At 41.0% G+C, this 17,961-nt stretch overlaps 3 protein-coding genes across 3 annotated transcripts; all 3 read right to left on the reverse strand.

Annotated features, from left to right (window-relative positions):
• Positions 1–3: 3 nt before the first annotated feature.
• Positions 4–1,756, reverse strand: PCYB_131120 (cyclophilin; the record flags this gene model as incomplete). Its single annotated transcript, XM_004224137.1, has 8 exons — positions 4–102; positions 238–307; positions 481–584; positions 693–787; positions 1,035–1,140; positions 1,297–1,373; positions 1,478–1,532; positions 1,682–1,756. 8 exons carry the CDS (start codon positions 1,754–1,756, stop codon positions 4–6), a joined length of 681 nt encoding a protein of 226 aa, XP_004224185.1.
• Positions 1,757–2,985: 1,229 nt separating this feature from the next.
• Positions 2,986–6,146, reverse strand: PCYB_131130 (hypothetical protein; the record flags this gene model as incomplete). The annotated part of the gene is made up of 2 exons (XM_004224138.1): positions 2,986–5,182; positions 5,213–6,146. 2 exons carry the CDS (start codon positions 6,144–6,146, stop codon positions 3,636–3,638), a joined length of 2,481 nt encoding a protein of 826 aa, XP_004224186.1. The 3' UTR covers positions 2,986–3,635.
• Positions 6,147–8,850: 2,704 nt separating this feature from the next.
• On the reverse strand, positions 8,851–16,123 carry PCYB_131140 (hypothetical protein; the record flags this gene model as incomplete). Its single annotated transcript, XM_004224139.1, has 7 exons — positions 8,851–8,964; positions 9,287–9,415; positions 9,527–9,625; positions 9,829–9,957; positions 10,114–10,191; positions 10,404–13,944; positions 13,968–16,123. 2 exons carry the CDS (start codon positions 16,121–16,123, stop codon positions 10,404–10,406), a joined length of 5,697 nt encoding a protein of 1,898 aa, XP_004224187.1. The 3' UTR covers positions 8,851–8,964; positions 9,287–9,415; positions 9,527–9,625; positions 9,829–9,957; positions 10,114–10,191.
• Between the last annotated feature and the right edge of the window lie 1,838 nt (positions 16,124–17,961).

Genomic DNA, 17,961 nt, shown 5'->3' on the forward strand with positions numbered 1-17,961 from the left:
CACTCAAACGCGCTTGCTATACTTGTACATATTTTTCAACTCGCTGAAGTCCGCATTTTCGTTAAAAGGGATGTCCCGCTCCAATAGCGGCATTTCTACATCCTGCAAGGGGAGAGGAGCGAAAGGGGGCGTACATTTTAGAGAAGTATCTCTCCATAATAAGAACACTCCGTACGCATGGGCATTACAGAGCATGCTGTGACATAGAACAGGGTGTGGATCATTTTCTCTCCTTACCGGTATGATGTAATCATCGTCGGACGTCGCCTGCGACTTGGGTTTGATTCGATCCAGTGGTATGACCCCGCTGTAAATGGGCGAAAAAAAGGTTGCGCATTAGGAAGAGTGTAATCGGCTTGCCCAATACAGTCCGGTGTGCTACAAACGGCGCGCACACTGCAATGTATTTGTGTGTGCCTCCCACACGATTGCACACGCGAGAGAAGGTCACCACACCCAAACTGTGCATCGAAAGCATACCAGTTGTAAATGTAGACTTGCTTCTTCGGCTTCCCAATTAGGGTAGACTGTTCCTCAATAAACGACAGGGTGTCAAATCCGTACTCCAAGTGCCCAAAGACCACCTGCAGGGAATGAACAAATCAACCGGTGAGCAAATCAATCGATTAACAAAATTTCGCGAAACTTCACAAAAAAGCAAAACGCCTTAGGGCTGTCCCCCCCACACTCACATGCTTCTTATCCAGCCATGGGCAACTTTTAAAGGTTACAAAAAATTGGGAGTTATTCGTATGTTTGATCCTCGTTTGGCACATGGAAAGCACGCCTGTCAGTAGAGGGAGAGAAAAATGAAAGCAAGCGTTCGATGAGTACAGATATGTAAGCGTGCCTAAGTTGGCATAATAAAATGAGGAAGTTTCTACGAATATGTAGCGAAAAAAACTCATCCAAAGAGTGACCCTGAAATCAAGAGTCATTCGTTTTGCGTCATTCGTTTTGCATCATTCGTTTTGCGTCATTCGTTTTGCTTCATTCGTTTTACGCCACTCTGTTTCTTTTCCCTCCCGTGGGACCTCTTTTCGAATGCCGGTAGATGAACTTTTCGTTTCGGAAGTACTGTCCATATATGGACTCCCCGCCAAAGCCGTTCCCAAAATTGAAGTCCCCTCCTTGGAACATCTGAATAGAGGGGAGGGGGGTGCAAAGTGCACATAACGTGTGTGTGTTTGGATAGGCGCACTGAGGTGAACATCTACATACCAATCACTGGGGGAGGTTTACACAAGTACACCTTTAGTCGCTACACGTCTGAGGTAGCCATTTTAGGTGCCTTACGAAATCTGTGACAATTCTATGAATGGGAGAGTTCTTGTACCAGCGTGGTTTCAGGTAGTAGCCCAGGCCTGTCTCACCTTCGAATGAAAAAAAAAAAAAAAAAAATCTGCTAAATGGAAGAAGAAAACGATTTACACTAACTTCTTTCTTAAATGATCCCTTTTCCAGGTGAGGTAATCACCTGTGCAGAGGCAGCGAAAATTTTCACAGGTGATTGGTAACTTATCCATGAACAGCTGCAAAGGTGGGAAAGGGAGGCCCTCATTAGTTATGCTTCCAATTGCGGAGGTGCGTGGTTTGCGCTCATTTTTTTTTTCTTTCTTTCTTTCTTTCTTCCTTTCTTCTGCCATTTGGGGCTCCCCCTTTTGGTTAACTCCTGGCTCACCTCAAATATCAGCCTTCCAGCGTTCCTCCCCCCTATGGCAACATCCAAATAAACGCGGGGGTTCGGTATTTTCATCTTCGTTAAAAGTACGGGCGCTCATAAGAAATGCGAGTCATCTTACCAACCAGAAGTGTTTAACCAAACAATTCGATTAACCTTTTCGCCTTCGCTATTTTATATATAACCCGGACTTCAGTGTGATGCCCCTTTTTTTTTTTTTTTTTTTTTTTTTTTCCTTTTCCTCACAATTTTGGACGTAGTGCCAACGTGTATAGGCCTATCTCCGTCTACCTTCTCAAATGGGAGTAGAGGAAGCTCTCCCTTCCCTTTTTAAGCGAACGAAATTGTTTTTCCGCAATTTGGCACTTCGCACTGAGTTATCAAAATTTACTTTTTATTTCACACCATCTTATAAAATGTCATCCGTGTATGCATTTTTTTTTTTTTTATCTGTTGAGTTTTGCTTTATTCCCGTGAGCTACTTCATCTAATCAGATTGTTCATATGGAGGTGCGGCAAAAATGAGCAAACAGAGGTGCGCACATATCTACATTATAACTTCCCTATGGGTACTAAAAATGTGCATCTCTGCTGACGTACATGTTGCACCCCTTTGGCAAATTATTTTCTCTGTTTAACCTGTCAGGTGGATATAGCACAACGGGAAGAGGAGTAGAACACTCATTTGCACGGATATACAAAACACCGTGAGATGTGTACACAAGAATGTACTCATGTGCACACATCTGCGGCTCCCCCTTTTACAACCATTCCGAACAAACTCGATGCTTTACAGGGGTAGGGTCACTCCCATTATTACCACCACAACCCTCCCTGCGAACTTCTAAAAGGGAACATTGTACATGCTTAGTTATATTTATGGTTCCGAATGTTAATTAACACTTTTGTGTAAACTGGATGATGGGAAAAACAAAAAATAGGAGAATCAAAAAAAAAGGAAAAAAAAAAACTCAAAGGTGATTTACTAAAAAAAACATTTTTTATAGTTACACGTATGGGTAGCACTCGCTGAATGTTAATGTACACAACTAGAAATACATCCGTGGGCAGTTGTACACGGGGTGATTCCTGGTTGCGGGTGACGCCTCGTTGCGAGTGACGCCTGATTGCGGGGGAGTGCGCGCATGCTAGGGACCAGCCTACTTAGCGGCCAAACGGACGTGCAAAGCTACAAAAATAAGTGTAGAATGCTGGATTAGTAGGTGCACACGCCACACAAGTAGATCACTATGCCGCAAAAAGATGCTAGCAGCTTCTCCACCCACGCTGCGATTGTAAAAAAGCTACAAAATATTCACGCAAAAACTGTCGTAGAGAAAATTATTCAAACGAACAATAAACAAATTTGAATAATTTCGGTGACATTTGGACAAAACATACATCTGGTTGAAGTAAAAATAAATGAGCGAATTGAAATAATCCAAGAAGGACGTTATATTCATATTGTAAAAAAACTGCTTGGTGAAAAAGTTCACTGCAGCTAGGCATAAGTGCCACTGATAGCACTTTACTTGATCTTCGTCTTGGTCTTCGTAAAGATCACTCTGCAGTTCGTGCAGGAGTACATCCGGCTCATACACGTTGAACAAAAATCTAAAGTACAGTTTCGTAATTTCCTCCGTGTGTATCACCTTTCCATTAATCTCCATGTTAACAGAAAGTGTAATAAAATTTTTGATTAAATTTTTAAACGAAAAGGAAAAATCTTTTTTATTTTTATACTTAATAAAGTTATAGTCATTGTTTGCTATGTCCAAATATTCCAATAAATTCGCCAGCCCTGTACTTACAATATTTTTGTTGAAAAATTCTTCCAACTTGATATTATTGCTTAAAATATTTTTAAACAAATCAATGTAGAGAATAAATTTGAACAGAAGTCGAACAATGGTATAATGGATGTTATTAAAACTTTTTTTATTTCTCAATTTTTTTATTGGTACTTTTGCTTTTTAAAAAAATATTTCATAAAACTGATGTCGTGCAAATAAATTCCAAACAGAATGATAACTACTTTTTTAATTTCACTCAAAATGAAGTTAAAATAATCTGTTATCACATATAGCCCGCAACTCTTACCCAACATGTCCGAATAAATATACGTTTCATATTTTTTTATGTTATGTCCCATTGTTAATCTTCTCGTTAAGGCGTTTAATAGGGAACTGTCCAAGTTAATAAATACTTTATTTAAAAAGCTGACTTTTTCAAACCCAATAATATTTTTTACATTTTTAAAAAAAAGGCCAAGGATGTTGTTCATAAGTTCGTTTAATTTTTTATCGATAAAGTAATTTAGGAAGAAGACATTTTTGTGATTAATTAAAATGTTATACGTCCTTTCATTTTTGTTTACACAAATTTCTCTCTTTTCAACTTTCTTCGTGATATTGTGAATGATGTTTTTTTTTTTATTGCATAAATGTCTGTACAGGGAGAAATTCATCTCTCCCCTGTTTCTCACCTTTTCCATGTTACATTTGGATAACTCCTTGTGCAGGTAGTATATGCTGTTGTAATTGATCGTTTTGTTTTTCTTTAGCACTTTGGTTATTTTCCCCAGGTATACAACCATGCACGTGTTATGCCATTTCCACACCGACGCGCGCTTCTTCTTCCTGCCACGATCGGCGCGTTTATCCGTGGCGTTGCCGCTCCCGGTCGCTTCGATTTGGGCACCCGATTCGCCTTGGACTGTTCTGCTTCCTTCGCCCTTTGTGCCTCCTTGGGCTGTTCTGCCTCCTTCGCCTTTTGTGCCTCCTTCGCTTTTTGCCTCCGTCTTGGCCCTCTCTCCCCCTCTCGCCTTGGCCCTCTTCCCCTCTCTCACCTTGACCTCACTTCTCTCCCCCGTCACATTAATCTTGTAAATGTCTTCCACATGCCCAATGGTCCGCCTCTTCTTCTTTTTCTTTTTTTGCTCCTTGGGCTGATTCAAAAATTGGTTGCATTCATCTATGTTAATGCTGAAAAGATTTCCCTGCTTCCCAATGTCGAACTCGTTGCTCTGCATGTCTGCCTGCTTGTTAAAAAAGTAGTGAAAATTTTGGACACTGTTGTCGTGTTGTTCGTCCACTAGGCACCTAGCTCTGTTGGCATACAGCTCGATAAAAAGTTCGTTCGATGTGCTTTGGTTTTTTAATTTATTTTTTCCATTTGCCAATTTCTGGTAGTACCAGAATAGGCCATACAAATCCATCATACACACATTTCGAGGCAAATAAAAAATTACATTTTTTGTTAACTTCATGGATTCCCTCAAACAGGAATATACAGTTAATTTCTTCCCTGGGCAGTGTAACTTGAAATTTTTTTTCTTTTTGTATGATGGTCCTCCCCAGGGGATACTCAGAAAAACTACATCGATTGTATTTTCCCTAAATAAATTTACTATATTAAAAAAATCGCACACAATAAAATCTACGTTGTTATTATAAAATTTGCAATTATGTTGGCATTCCTTCACTCGTGCGAGTTCGATGTCTGCGGAGATGGTAAAAACGTGCGACATACTTAGGCTATTTCCTCCAGCCCCGCAAAAGGGGTCCAGGTAAATTAGCACTTTGTCTGAGTCTTCCTTCTTCGTTGGATTGCGCGCTCTCGGAGGGGTCTTTGCCCTTGGCTTCGCGTGTACCGTCGGCACTTCTCCCATTTCGCCCTCCTCTCCTTCCTCCACTTCCTCCACTCTCACCACTTCGGCCTCCTCTCCTTCTTCCACTTCCTCCACTCTCACCACCTCGGCCTCCTCTCCTTCCTCCCACACCATCATCTTCTCACCAACGTCTTCGCCCTGATCGCCAGGCAGCAACTCCCCGAATGACCGCCCCTCCTCGGTGTCTTTCCTCACCAACACATTTTCATTGTAACGCCTTTTCTTCCTTTCACACAAAGGCAGCGCTCTTTCCCTTCTAACCCTTGGCCTCCATCTAGGTTCTTTCTTCTCCTCAGGTATTATGCTATTCCCGATATTCTTAGCAATGTACTCAGGAGTCATGGAGTAAACCATATCCGTGTCTATGATAAAACACCTGTCCCTATGTATTGTTGCCATTATTTTATTCCTCACTAAATTCCTTTTCCTCGCATAGTAATTTATCGCAAAATAATTAATCATCTCATGGTGGTGCAAATTAAATTTTTTTATATTTTGAAATAAAATGGGCATTTTAAATTTATACGTGTGTTTTAATAGTTCCCAGCTTTTGATATAACTTAGCTCTCTAGCTAGGCTATCTGTTTTTTTGTAATTTTTCTTTGGCTCTGTTTTGTCATATATATTAATTTTTCTTGCGAGCTGCAAGAAGTTGTGTCGTATTTCATTGTTTATCAAATCTTCTTCTTCCAACTCCAACACTGTGTAGTAACTCGGGTGAATCAGGAAGCATAGGTTCAACGTTTTATCGCTGTCTCGGGGGTCGTTGAAATTTTTGTACTTTTTTCGAATCATTTTGTTCTCACCTCAGGGGGGGTTACGTTGTTCGTCGATAAGCTGGTGCTTCTACTTGGGCAGCTAACCGATCAGCTGATAATCCCAACGCGGCTCTCCAACAGATTGACGCGCAAGCAGCTTTTTTTTTTTTTTTTTCTACCTGCTCGCCCATTTGAGCACTCTATGTTAACTCTCCCCCTTTTCTTTTTCTCATTACAAGTGAATGGGGAAAAGTGAAGAACTGCAAAAACTTGGCAACCCTTGAGTATGAAAAATGAATTTATTTTACAAAAAGAAAAAAAAGTAAAAGAGCGTAAAATTGGTATACATTCATCAGATATATAGGCATGTTAAAACCCACAACGATGTTTATAAAAAAAAGATTATTAATATGTTCTCATTTTTCGTTTGCAATTTTGATAACAATTAATAAAAAAATATTCCTTTTTTACAACTAATTATTTACTTTTTTCTTTTTTTTTTTGTGGGAGGGGGCAATTACAAAATGGCACAATCGTCCTCGATTTTGTTAAAATGAGAGAAGCACATGACGTTATATTTTTGTGGAAAAAAGATTAGAAAAAAAAAAAAAAAACGACGCACATTTACGTGTTTTTTTTTTTTTTTTTCTTTTTTTGTCCTTACCACTACGGTTATGTAACGTCATACGCAGGATGAGGGTCACATGCGTAGTCGCATATGCTCACGTGTTAAACCGTTTTTTTTGGAAAAAAAAATATATAAACGTATGTACATATATATGACATATATATGCGTAGATATATGTTTATGCGATCTTGCAACCATGTGGGTACCACCACATGTGTGCATTTCTTGTGAGCCCACCTACCACGTATGCAGATAGAACATGTGCACAACTGTTACATGCGCACATGTCGTAAATGCACTCGTGTCGGTGCGGCTGCTCACATGTAGATCACAAATGCATGTAGCAGGTAGTAGGTAGCAGTAGCAGGTAGCAGTAGCAGGTGGCAGTAGCAGATAGCACGTGCGCATTAAAGGTGGTATTTCCTCATATGTGCGCTAATGTACATTACGAAGTTGGGCACATGTGAGCACAGCTATGTTACGGGTAGTAACCCCCCATCTGCATTTAGATAGGCGCATACGTGTGCACCTGCACGGATATCTGCTTATGCCCGTCGCACTTTCACACGCGTTCTTTTGCTTACGCACATATGTATAGTGCGTACATATGTATGTCCATATGTAGTGCGTTTTTATACATTCACATGAGCAGTGCGCAAATGTCAGTGCCATTTCACCCATGTGCGCATCCCGTAATGCACTATGCTAACAAGCAAAAAAGCAACATACGCGCAGGGTGCACTTCAAGGAAAGAAAAACGACTAAACACACTCTCCTTAGCTAACCATGTAACGCTTTATATATGAAAAGGGAATTTTTTTTTTTTTTTTTTTTCCTAGGGGAGGCAAATTTTTTCTTTTTGGTTAAAACGGCCTACAAGTGGACGTTGAAAAAGGAGCGCGTTCTATATTTTCCCAAAATTGTAACAAAAAAGGAAAGAAAATATTTGCACAAAATGGTTGGGCAGCTTTTCATATAGCGATTATGCAAATCGTATAGCAATATTAGATTACCTTCCGAGTTGTACTTATCCGTTTTAATTCACCTTTTGAAGGGAAAAAAAAATAAATAAAAATATCCATCTGTGGCCACGTTGTGTGTTTCCCCCGTGCCCCTTCACCCGAAAAATTACATTTTTGCCGTTTTAAAAAGAAATTAAAAAGGAGGCTGCGCGTTTGGCCTGTTTTCTTTCCACCCATAAATGTGCACAACTCATTTTGAAAAAATTGTAAAAAGTTACACCACGCAAATGAATGTGCGTTCCTTTTCCAACAGCGCCCTATCGTTCGCCAAATGAATAAGTTGCAAAATGGTGACATGACAACGTATTTTTAATGAGTGCATGCACAAATAAATATATATACACATGTGTATATTTTTTTGGCCTAGTTATATGCACTTATGATCGCACTTAATGGACCCCAACTCCCCCCCCTGCTGTTCACCGCCCACGCGTGCATCCACCACAACAGAATTTAGGGCGTTACTACTTATTGCAATTCCACTCGTTCGCAGCGCAAACACATCTAAGGGCGCAAGTCCAACTGTACACATATGTAAGCATATTACATATATATATGTATATATTTATATATACATACAGCGCACCACCACAGGGTTGCTGTTAAAGGTACACACTTTTGCACGATCAGTTTTGCCATGCATAAGCAAAGGTGTGTCTGATGGTGAACACGCAAAACGAGGCTTCTCACCCGCCGTGGAACGAATTTCACATTTTAAAAAAGGACACTTACACGAAAGGGTGTACAGGGGTACGCAAAAATGGGAGGCACTTTGCAAGAGTGTACAAAATGGGGCAAAGCGTCAACGGGTCAACTTGTCAACGGGTCAACTTGTCAACGGGTCAACTTGTCAACGGGTCAACTTGTCAACGGGTCAACTTGTCAACGGGTCAACTTGTCAACGGGTCAACTTGTCAACGGGTCAACGTGTCAGCGCGACAAAAAAAAAAATAAATAAAATAATTAGATACATAATTGGATATATAATTAATCAAACAGATGGATAGTTACACGAAGGACTAATTCAACCCCGTTAGGTCGAAAATGCCGCCAACCGGGAACGCAATCCCCCAGGCAAACTGCAAAGCTCCTCATTTCACCTTTTTTCCCTTCCCCTTTTGCACAAAATTGTGCTTCGTAGCCGGTTTTAACTCCTTCAAATCTGGGGTCGAATTCGTTATAATGCAATTTCCCAGTTCGTCCACCTGCACATTAAAAAAAAAAGAGAGGTGCCCATGTGACGTGTCCATTTACGCCCATTTCGCAGAGATGCATACGTTTACTGCAAAGTTTGTTTGCTCAACAGGAGACACTCATTTGTTACACATCCAAATGTACCATGTCAATCATATGGAAAATATTACGAATAAAAATGTGGTTACAGAAGCAGGGCAATTGCTCATACAAAAAAGACAACTGCCGCAGCGCTTATTAGACACTCTCTGTTGATATGACGCGTCAAATAAAGGTGCCCTCTCAACGTAGTAAAGTAAAAAGTTGGGTGGATAAAATTTAGGGTTGCCATACCGATATATTTTTGATGAGCTCCTTTTCCTTTTCTTCTGTTGACATTTTCAGGAAGTACGAAATGCACGATTCGGCAACTTTCCCCTTTTTTGCATTTCCGGGGATCAGTTTCACTTTGTATTTTTGATTCTACAAAAGGTACGATGGAGGAACAACACAAAAAAAATGAGAACCATATGGTTACGTCGCATATCTTGGCAGGCAATTTCACTTTCTGCCAAAAGGCTAATGGTTTCTTACCTGAATGGCTGAATAAGGAGCACACATCGGAATTGCAAATACCAAGTTATCTCCTTCCTTGGGGGTGCACACCAATTTCTTTAATTCGCTCATTTTGTCCTACGAAGGAGGGGTAAAGTGGGAGTTCGCTTGCCGTGTGATTCGCGACGCAGAAGTGCGTCCATAGAGGTTCCTCATGTTTTCCCCTCAAAGGGATTCACTAAATGTGTACACACAGGTTCGTATATATATAGATATACATAAGTATGTATTTTTCCCTTGTGTTAATGCGAAGTGTAATTTTTTCTTTTTTTTTCTTGTACCTTCATTTCTTCCTCATTTATTTCCTCAAAATTGATTGTGACTTCTTTGGGGCTCTTATATTTGTTTTCCTGCTCCGTCGCCTTACTCTCCAGCTTCTCTACTTTTGCCTTCTCCGTCTCGTGCTTCATCTGCAAAAGGGGGAGTTTCCAGAAATTTGCATGTACAGTCACGGGGAAAATCGAGTGATGAACGGAACGACGTGGTAACATCACAATACAAAAGAGGAATACACACTTTACACAAAACGCAGTTGCAAGCATATGTTCGTCCCCTTTTTCGCTAACCTTTCTTGCCCCAATTATCTTCATGTGCAGCTGCCTCTCCTCATCGTCGTCATCCTGTTCCCGGTACTTTTTCTTCATTCGCTTCTTTTTCGTTCTTGCTCCTCTCAACAGGTGCACGCAACTCTGAAAAAAAAAAAAAATAGCATATGTATTTGCTTTGTTCTTTTTTTTCCATAACATTGCTTATCATATAAAAACGTTTCACTTGCGAAACTGGCCTGATATAATAATTTTGCAATTTTTTTTTTTTTCTTCGTCAAACGATCGGTACGTTCCCTTTTGCTGCCATTTTACCACTTTATTACCTTATCCTTTTTTTGGTCCTTCACAGTTCCGTGGTTAGCAGAAACACTTTGTTCCTTTATGGCATTTTTTTTGGCCTTATTTTCACTCTGTTTATTTGAATTATTTCTACATTTTCTCTCCCCATTTTGGTCATCCCCATTCCCCTCATTCGTCCCTTCTTCATGACTTCCCTTTTTATTATTTCCTTTTTCCCTACGTTTATTTCCACTGGATTGTACGTTTCCATCATGGCTATCATCACTGTCGCTGTCCCCTCCATCCCTATCCGTTTGGTCATCGCTGTCCGATTGGTCGCTCTCATCCGATTGGTCGCTCTCGTCCGATTGGTTGCTCTCGTCCGATTCCTCGCTCTCGTCCGATTCCTCGCTTTCCTGACAGCTTCCTTCTTCTCCACCTCCATCATCATCGTCGTCGTCATTGTCGTCGTCATCATCGTTGTCACCATCGAAATCTTTCTTCCCTTGTGGTGCCGCCCCTGCGTCACTACTTCTGTCTCCGCCATTCTCCCCTCCGTGCTCCTCTCCCCCTTCCACATCCTCCAGCAGCTTGCTCAAATCCATTTTGACAAAACCAGTTGCTTTGCGAGGTCTGGCCGGTCTGGAAAAGCTCGGTGACATTGGTTCCTTCACAGAAACAGATTTTCCACCCTGCGGAGTAAAGGTAACTTTTTTTTCCTTTTGATCATCACTTGGAGTCATGTCAGTGCCTTTCACCCCTTGTGGTTCCATTTTTTCTGTGTCTTCCTGCCCTTCGTCATACTTCTCTTCAAGATCTATCTCCTCCAGCAACTTGCTAACATCCATTTTGACGAAGCCTGTGGGTTTGCGCGACCTCACTGGCCTGGGCGCATTCATCGATTCATTTTTCTCGCCTTGCATATAAACATCTTCGTAACTGAAGGACACGCTTTTTTTCTTCAAATCGGTACTAAGTGCACCCTCGGCGAACGTCACTTTTGGTGTCTCCTCCTTATGTTCGTCCTCTGCATGGAGACCATTCACATGGTTCGCAAGGCTCGTTTCGTCCGTATCGCCAGAAACACCCGCTTCATCAGCTGCACCAGATGCACCATCTGTACCCGCCCCGTCGGACTTCTCTTCATTCTCTATCTCCTCCAGCAACTTGCTAACATCCATCTTGACATAACCTGTGGGCTTTCGCGACCTAACCGGCCTCGGCATGGTGAGCGACTCTTGCCTTTCGACGTAGATATGTTCATCCTCAGAACTGAAAGACACGCTTTTTTTTCTTATACTGGGTCTACGCGAATTCTCGCTGAACGTCACATTTGTCCGTTCTTGCTTGGCTCCGTCCTCCTTAATCTCGATATTTGAATTACTCACAAGGGTCACCTGGCTCACCGCGCTCGCTTCACTCGCCTCTCCCGCATCCTCAAAACTGTGTTCATTCCCTATCTGCTCCAACAACTTGCTTACATCCATTTTGACGAAGCCCGTGGGTTTGCGTGACCTTACTGGCCTAGGCACATTCAACGAGGGTTGTTTTGCATCACCAGCCGACTCATCCTCTGACGTAAATGTGACGCTTTTTTTCTCACCCCTTCTCTCCCCCGCTTCGCAAAGCGTAACTTTGGTGGAGGTGCCTGTCTCCTTGGTTGCCTCTACCCCTCCTCCTACTTCTTCTCCTTCCTGCTGCTCTTCCTCCTCTATCTCCTGGAGCAGCTTACTCATGTCCATTTTTACAAACCCTGTAGCCTTGCGCGACCTCGCGGGTCTTACCAATTTGGGACCTTCTTCACCATCATCCCTTACAAAGGAAACTTTTTTTGTCTTCTCCTCCCCTTCGTTATACTCTCTCTTCTCATCATGGCTACTTACCGATGGGTGGTCGACCAGTTCCTCCTTTACTTTCTTATCCGACTCTGAATCATTTGGGTCCTCATCTTTGAAGGCCACTGGGGGGGGCGCCCCGTACACCATGCACTCGACAAAAATAAATGGGATCCGTTTTTTTCCCCTTTCGCATAAATAATCCTTTACACAGTTATTCTCAAGCCATTCGGGTGACCCTCCATTCCTAAAGCTAGGAGAAAAAAACTTCTTCAATTCCATCCCATTACTAACCATCCTCGTACAACCTCCCAATCCGTCAAACGAGCCATCATGCCTACCAGTGCACGCCATACTTGGGATTCCTTCTAAATATAAATTGAGACATGTGTAACTGCCCTTCTGTGCAAACCCTTTATGCGAAACAAAAAAAGTTATAGCATTTTTTAACCTTCTAAAAAATGGGTTCAAAATGGGGAAAGCTTCTTCCAAAGTGGAATCCCCCAACGACGTGTACTCTTTCAAAAAGGGGTAATAAGTATCTAGAAAGAAATACATGCAGATTTTGTAAATTATGAATAGCAACCTTTTGTAAGCCCTCTTCCCAGCGGTGCACATACCGCATTTTGATAAATGCCCATTTCTGCTACGTATGAGGGACTTAAATACTGCTCTGTAATTATGTTCATCGGAGCACAAATTGGATGCTACCCATCTTAACAACCCTTTCACAATAGCATAATCGTAACTGTACACGATTCCTAATTTTTCCAAAATGGGAAAGACCTGGTCGAACTTTTTCTCAAAATTCTGATTCAACAGATTTGTTCTATTTCTGTCTGGAAGGAAGAAGCCAACAAAATGGTTGTATAAATGTCTCTTCTTCCTTTCACACCTTTTTAAATACCCCCTACATGGCACAATTGACGCAACGCACCTGTTCACACAATTCGCATTCTTTATACCTTCTGGGGCATCCTGCAATTCGAAGCACATGTTCGATGCCGAAGGGGAGGTACATTCGGCGGATATACTACCACTGTTGTGTGGGGGTCTACCCTTCGTAAGAACTGTCGCAGGGATGAAACTTCCTTCCGTTGGACCAGTGTAAGGATTACCAGCTTGGATGCAACCCCCTCCGGTGCAACCCTCTCCGGTGCAGGTATCCATAGGGGCACCCCCCACAACGGCATCCCCCACAACGGCATCCCCCACAACTGCGTGATCTCCGTCGCTGCTCCTCTTCTCACCATCATTTTCGAAGCTCCTCTGCGTGTCGTCCAAATTGTTTTCCTCGTTATTGTCCAGCGCAGCATTGTCCACCTGAAAAATTATACACAATCCCATTTCCAGCTTGACGTGCGGCAAATAATTCTTCTTCCCCCTGATTACAAAGGACCCCGTTTTTAAGTATTCCCCTGCTGGGGCTGATTTGCTAACTTGATGGTAATGCACCCACCAAGCCGAAGTAATAATTTTATTATTCCATGCAGAACTTCTACAAATGGCTAGCTGGCCAGCCTCGGACAGGGTTTTCTCCGGAATGGGGATGTCCTTATGCGGATTTTTGATAATACATGTCGAAGCACCATGAATATCTGCATGCACATAAATATCATTCTTTTGGAAATACCTCCTAAACAAAATTTCATTTTGCAGAGCGTCCCTCCCAGCAATGACTAAATAATTTTCCGACGAGATAAACCAGTGGAACTTCTCAAACCAGTAGACTCTTCTTAACTTTTGAATTTGACCAACTGTCTTGTTATGTTTTCCCTTCTGTTTATTTTCTTTTTCTTTTTTTTTTCCACTTTTTTTACAGCAAAGTTGGTGGATATTTTTGTTTTCCTGATTTTTTCTTCTGCCTTCTTTCTCAGCTTCTGATAATCTTCTACATTTCCATACACAGAGTTGTTTAAATTTATGGTAACTGCAAACCTGCTTCTTGTTGCAACCTCCCTGTTGGATGCTTTCCCTTTTGACTGTTGTTCGTTTGCCTCACTGGATGGATCGTCGCTTCCCTGTTCGTTTGCTTCACTAGAGAGGTCATCGCTTCCCTGTTCGGTTGCCTCTTCATCATCTAACAGCAACTCCATTTCGCAGTTGTTAAAATTCACGGAGCTAATCCGCAATGCTATGGGATGATTCTGCTTCTTAAAAAGCTTAATATGCTCCCAGATTTTTTCCCAATTGGCATTCGTCGCCACCGCGGCACGCATTAACTGTATGGCTTGCTCAACCAATTCGTCGTTCATTTGAATTAGGGAAATTTTTTTCTTCAACGAACTAACTTCCTTCTCTAACTGTTCAATTCTCCTTTCATGGTCTAACTTAATTTTATCCATTTTAGTAAGAGATTTTTTAATCTTAATCACTTCCTGCTGTTTGTCGTACTTGGACAATTCCATTCTACTGAAATAGGTATCTACGCATTTGTTAAAGTCATCAAAATTAATGACCTCCAATTTATTTTCCTCCACTTTATTTTTATGATTGTTCAAAATGATTGGGGAAAACTCTGTAAATGCGATCACTTCCCCATTTTTGTCTTCCTCCTTGACTGCTCCTTTGTCATCATTCGTCTTGGCTTCAATTTTCCCTTCACCACCCCCACCGTCGGTTTTATTCTTTTCCGCTTTTGTTCCCTTTTCGCATTTTGCACTACCCCTCGGGACAAAGCCGTACCCCTTCACGCAACTCCCCTCGATGCTAAAACTGTTCAGCACACATAGCGCCTCATTTATCGCTTTGAACAAAATCTGGCCCAAGTCACTCAAGCTGTATTTCTCCAACGAATCGGAGGGGTTCACATCACATGCGATTAACGAATGGATAATTAAATCGCTATGAGCAAACACAATAAGCTTGCTGGCTAAATCAGTCAACGTTTTAAGCTTCTTCATCTTTTTACTTTTCTCATTATCGCTACCAATGGGGGTACTGATTTTTTTATTCGAGCTGTTGTTCAAACTTGCCGATGTTTTATCCTCCACATGTTTGGCGCTTTTCAATTTGGCGTTGCTGTTCCCCTTATTTTTTGCTTTACCCTCACTGCCTCGGTGTGCTTCTTCCTCACCGCCATTCTTTACAGTTCCCTTTTGTGTCCTAACACCATTATTATTGTCACTCCTCTGTTTGCTGACCGTGGCCTTTTTGCTCACTGTGTCCTTTTTGCTGACTGTGTCCTTTTCGTCCACACCCTTGGCGCGTTCACCAAAAATTGCTTTATTTTGTGCCAACCCCACATTCGTATCTTCCACTTGGCCATTTTGAAACTCATGCGACATGGCGCCAGTACGCCCCTCATCAACTACTACATCCTTCGATATGGAAGAAACATCCTCAAGGGTGACTTCGTTATAAAGAAGCATCATTTCGTTGATACTCTTCTTTACATTTTCTATGTCGATTATCTCCAAATTTTTGTGCAGCAAGATGGATGTGTGTTCTTCTACATTGTACACATCATTTATTTTATATTTCTTTCCGATAGCATCATTGCTCTTCAAAATGGACAGTATTTTATGGTTATTGTCTGTGAGGATAATATTTCCAGCAATGTATAACTCCACAATAAGATGGCATGCTTTATCGTCGAAGCCAAATTGAATATCAACGACTCTGTCTCCTCCCAGTTGGCTTATGTTGGTAATTTTTCTAGACCTCAAATGCTTCCTTAACTTCATAGTAAATGCCGATGGCATCACATCTTTTTCCCTTTTCCATTCTGTTATATGGATTCTCTTTTCAGCTTCCACTAGGAAAAAATACTTCTGCTCCTTTTTCGAGCATTTTAAAACGTAAATTTTGTTGGAGATGTTATAAATGTTCGTTACTACACATCCGACAAGGATGTTTTTGCACAGGGTGATTATCGCACGTATATCCAAGGCCGTCAACCTTTGTTTCGCCATCCTCTCTCCACGATCTGCCCTACTTGGAGTTCACGCCTGTCAGTGTTTCACGTTTGGGCCTTACAGCGCTTCAATGCTCCAAGGAGTAAACACTTCAATGCGTCAGTGCGTACGTACGTAGAGCTATTTATCAACTGGTTTGTCGAAATTTCTCAAAGGGCACAGTTGAAATTTTTAATACCCATGGGGCTGAAAGAAATCATTGCCGCGATGGGAGTATTATATACAACTAATTTTTGCAGTTCACAATTTTGTTCTCTTTTGATTTTTCCTGTAGAAAAAAACAAACGAATTGGTGAAATATCTTACTGGGGACTCGTCAAACGGTTATTGTTTTTTTTTTTTTTTTTTTTTGAGCTGGTTATTCTGCATGCTATGCTATGTCATTTTTTTTTTTTTTTTTTTTTTTTTTTTTTCCCGTTCCTTGTTACTTCATTTCACATAAAACTGCTCTAATCGCTGGGTGTACATTTTCAATACACTCAATTATGATCGCAGTTTTTTTTTTTTGGCTGTGTTTATTCTTTCTTTTCAGCCCGAAGATCTACGACTATCATCTTTGTGCCGTTTTTTTAATTCCTCTCTCCAATTTACACTCGCAAAAATTACAAATCGACGAAATGTATGCAAGAACACGCTTGAATATGTACACATATATGTGCTCACACTGAACGCGCAAACGTGCGAATGTACATGTGGGAGATTTTCCCATACCCTTAAATATTCATATGCAAACTGCCCCATAAAAACACACGCTCAAAAGGTGACAAAATGAAACAAAGTAAACCGTAGCATTTGCCAAAAAAACAATCAAAAAAAAAATAATAATTTACCTCCATTCGAGCAATGTTATAAAAAAGATGCCTTGCCCCTAATTAACAAAAAAAAGGTGTGTATAATGTGCGCAAGAAAAAAAAAGCTATTCGTGAAAATAAGCACACATTTTAACACAACTATGGCGGTGAACATTTGTCATAATACACCTTATCGTTGCTGCGCAGTAGTTTTACTCACTGCTATGAAATTTTTACACAAAGCCACAACATATCCAATGAGCAATGCTGCAGAATGCTGCTCCATATAGGCGTGATGAAAAAAAAAGCAACCATAACAAAAAGGATATTGCATGTTGCGTCTAAAAAGGTAACTAAACAGGTCTGTTTCGCCGATACAGCAAAACATGGTGACACTGTCTATATGGGGCAATATTTTTCTGCGTAAATGTGTGTATCACTTTATTCGCTCATTTATTTATCCAATCGTCTGCGTTGATCTTTTTCGCTTACCTCTGTGATGATGCGAAGAAAATTGTAAAAAGGGTAGAGCGCGAAAGGGGAAAAAAGTTCAGTCCAGCTTGTCATATACACTTCTGATAGTTATGCGCGCCCACACCACATGGTGATGTTGGAAAGAGGCCTTATGTATTCCACGCGAAGGTGTGTCCTCCCAACTACGACTTTTGCGAGCGCTGGTATGATTCGCTGCTTTAAGTTGCAACTACAATTTAATCAGGGCATATGTTGCGCATGTTGTGTGAGTACAATTGCACACAACGGGATGAAGAAGGAATATCAATTTTGTATGTAATTTTTTTTTTACATAAAAATGCAATCAATTTTTTTGCTTGTAGGTATTCACTTCGAAATCGTTCAAATGAAAGCATTTAAGTGTGAAATGTTGAACTTGTTGTTTTCTATGCTTTGCGAAAGGGGGGGTGGTGTTTTCCTCTTTTTTTTAAGTTAGTGAATATAATAAAATCCCCTTTTGCCTTAAAACATGATTTTTCTTTTTCCTTTGCGTATTTTTTGCTGTTCATAAAATACATGAACGGTTATTAT

The sequence above is a fragment of the Plasmodium cynomolgi genome, chromosome 13 (assembly GCF_000321355.1).
Source record: "Plasmodium cynomolgi strain B DNA, chromosome 13, whole genome shotgun sequence".
NCBI classification, from domain to species: Eukaryota; Apicomplexa; class Aconoidasida; order Haemosporida; family Plasmodiidae; genus Plasmodium; species Plasmodium cynomolgi.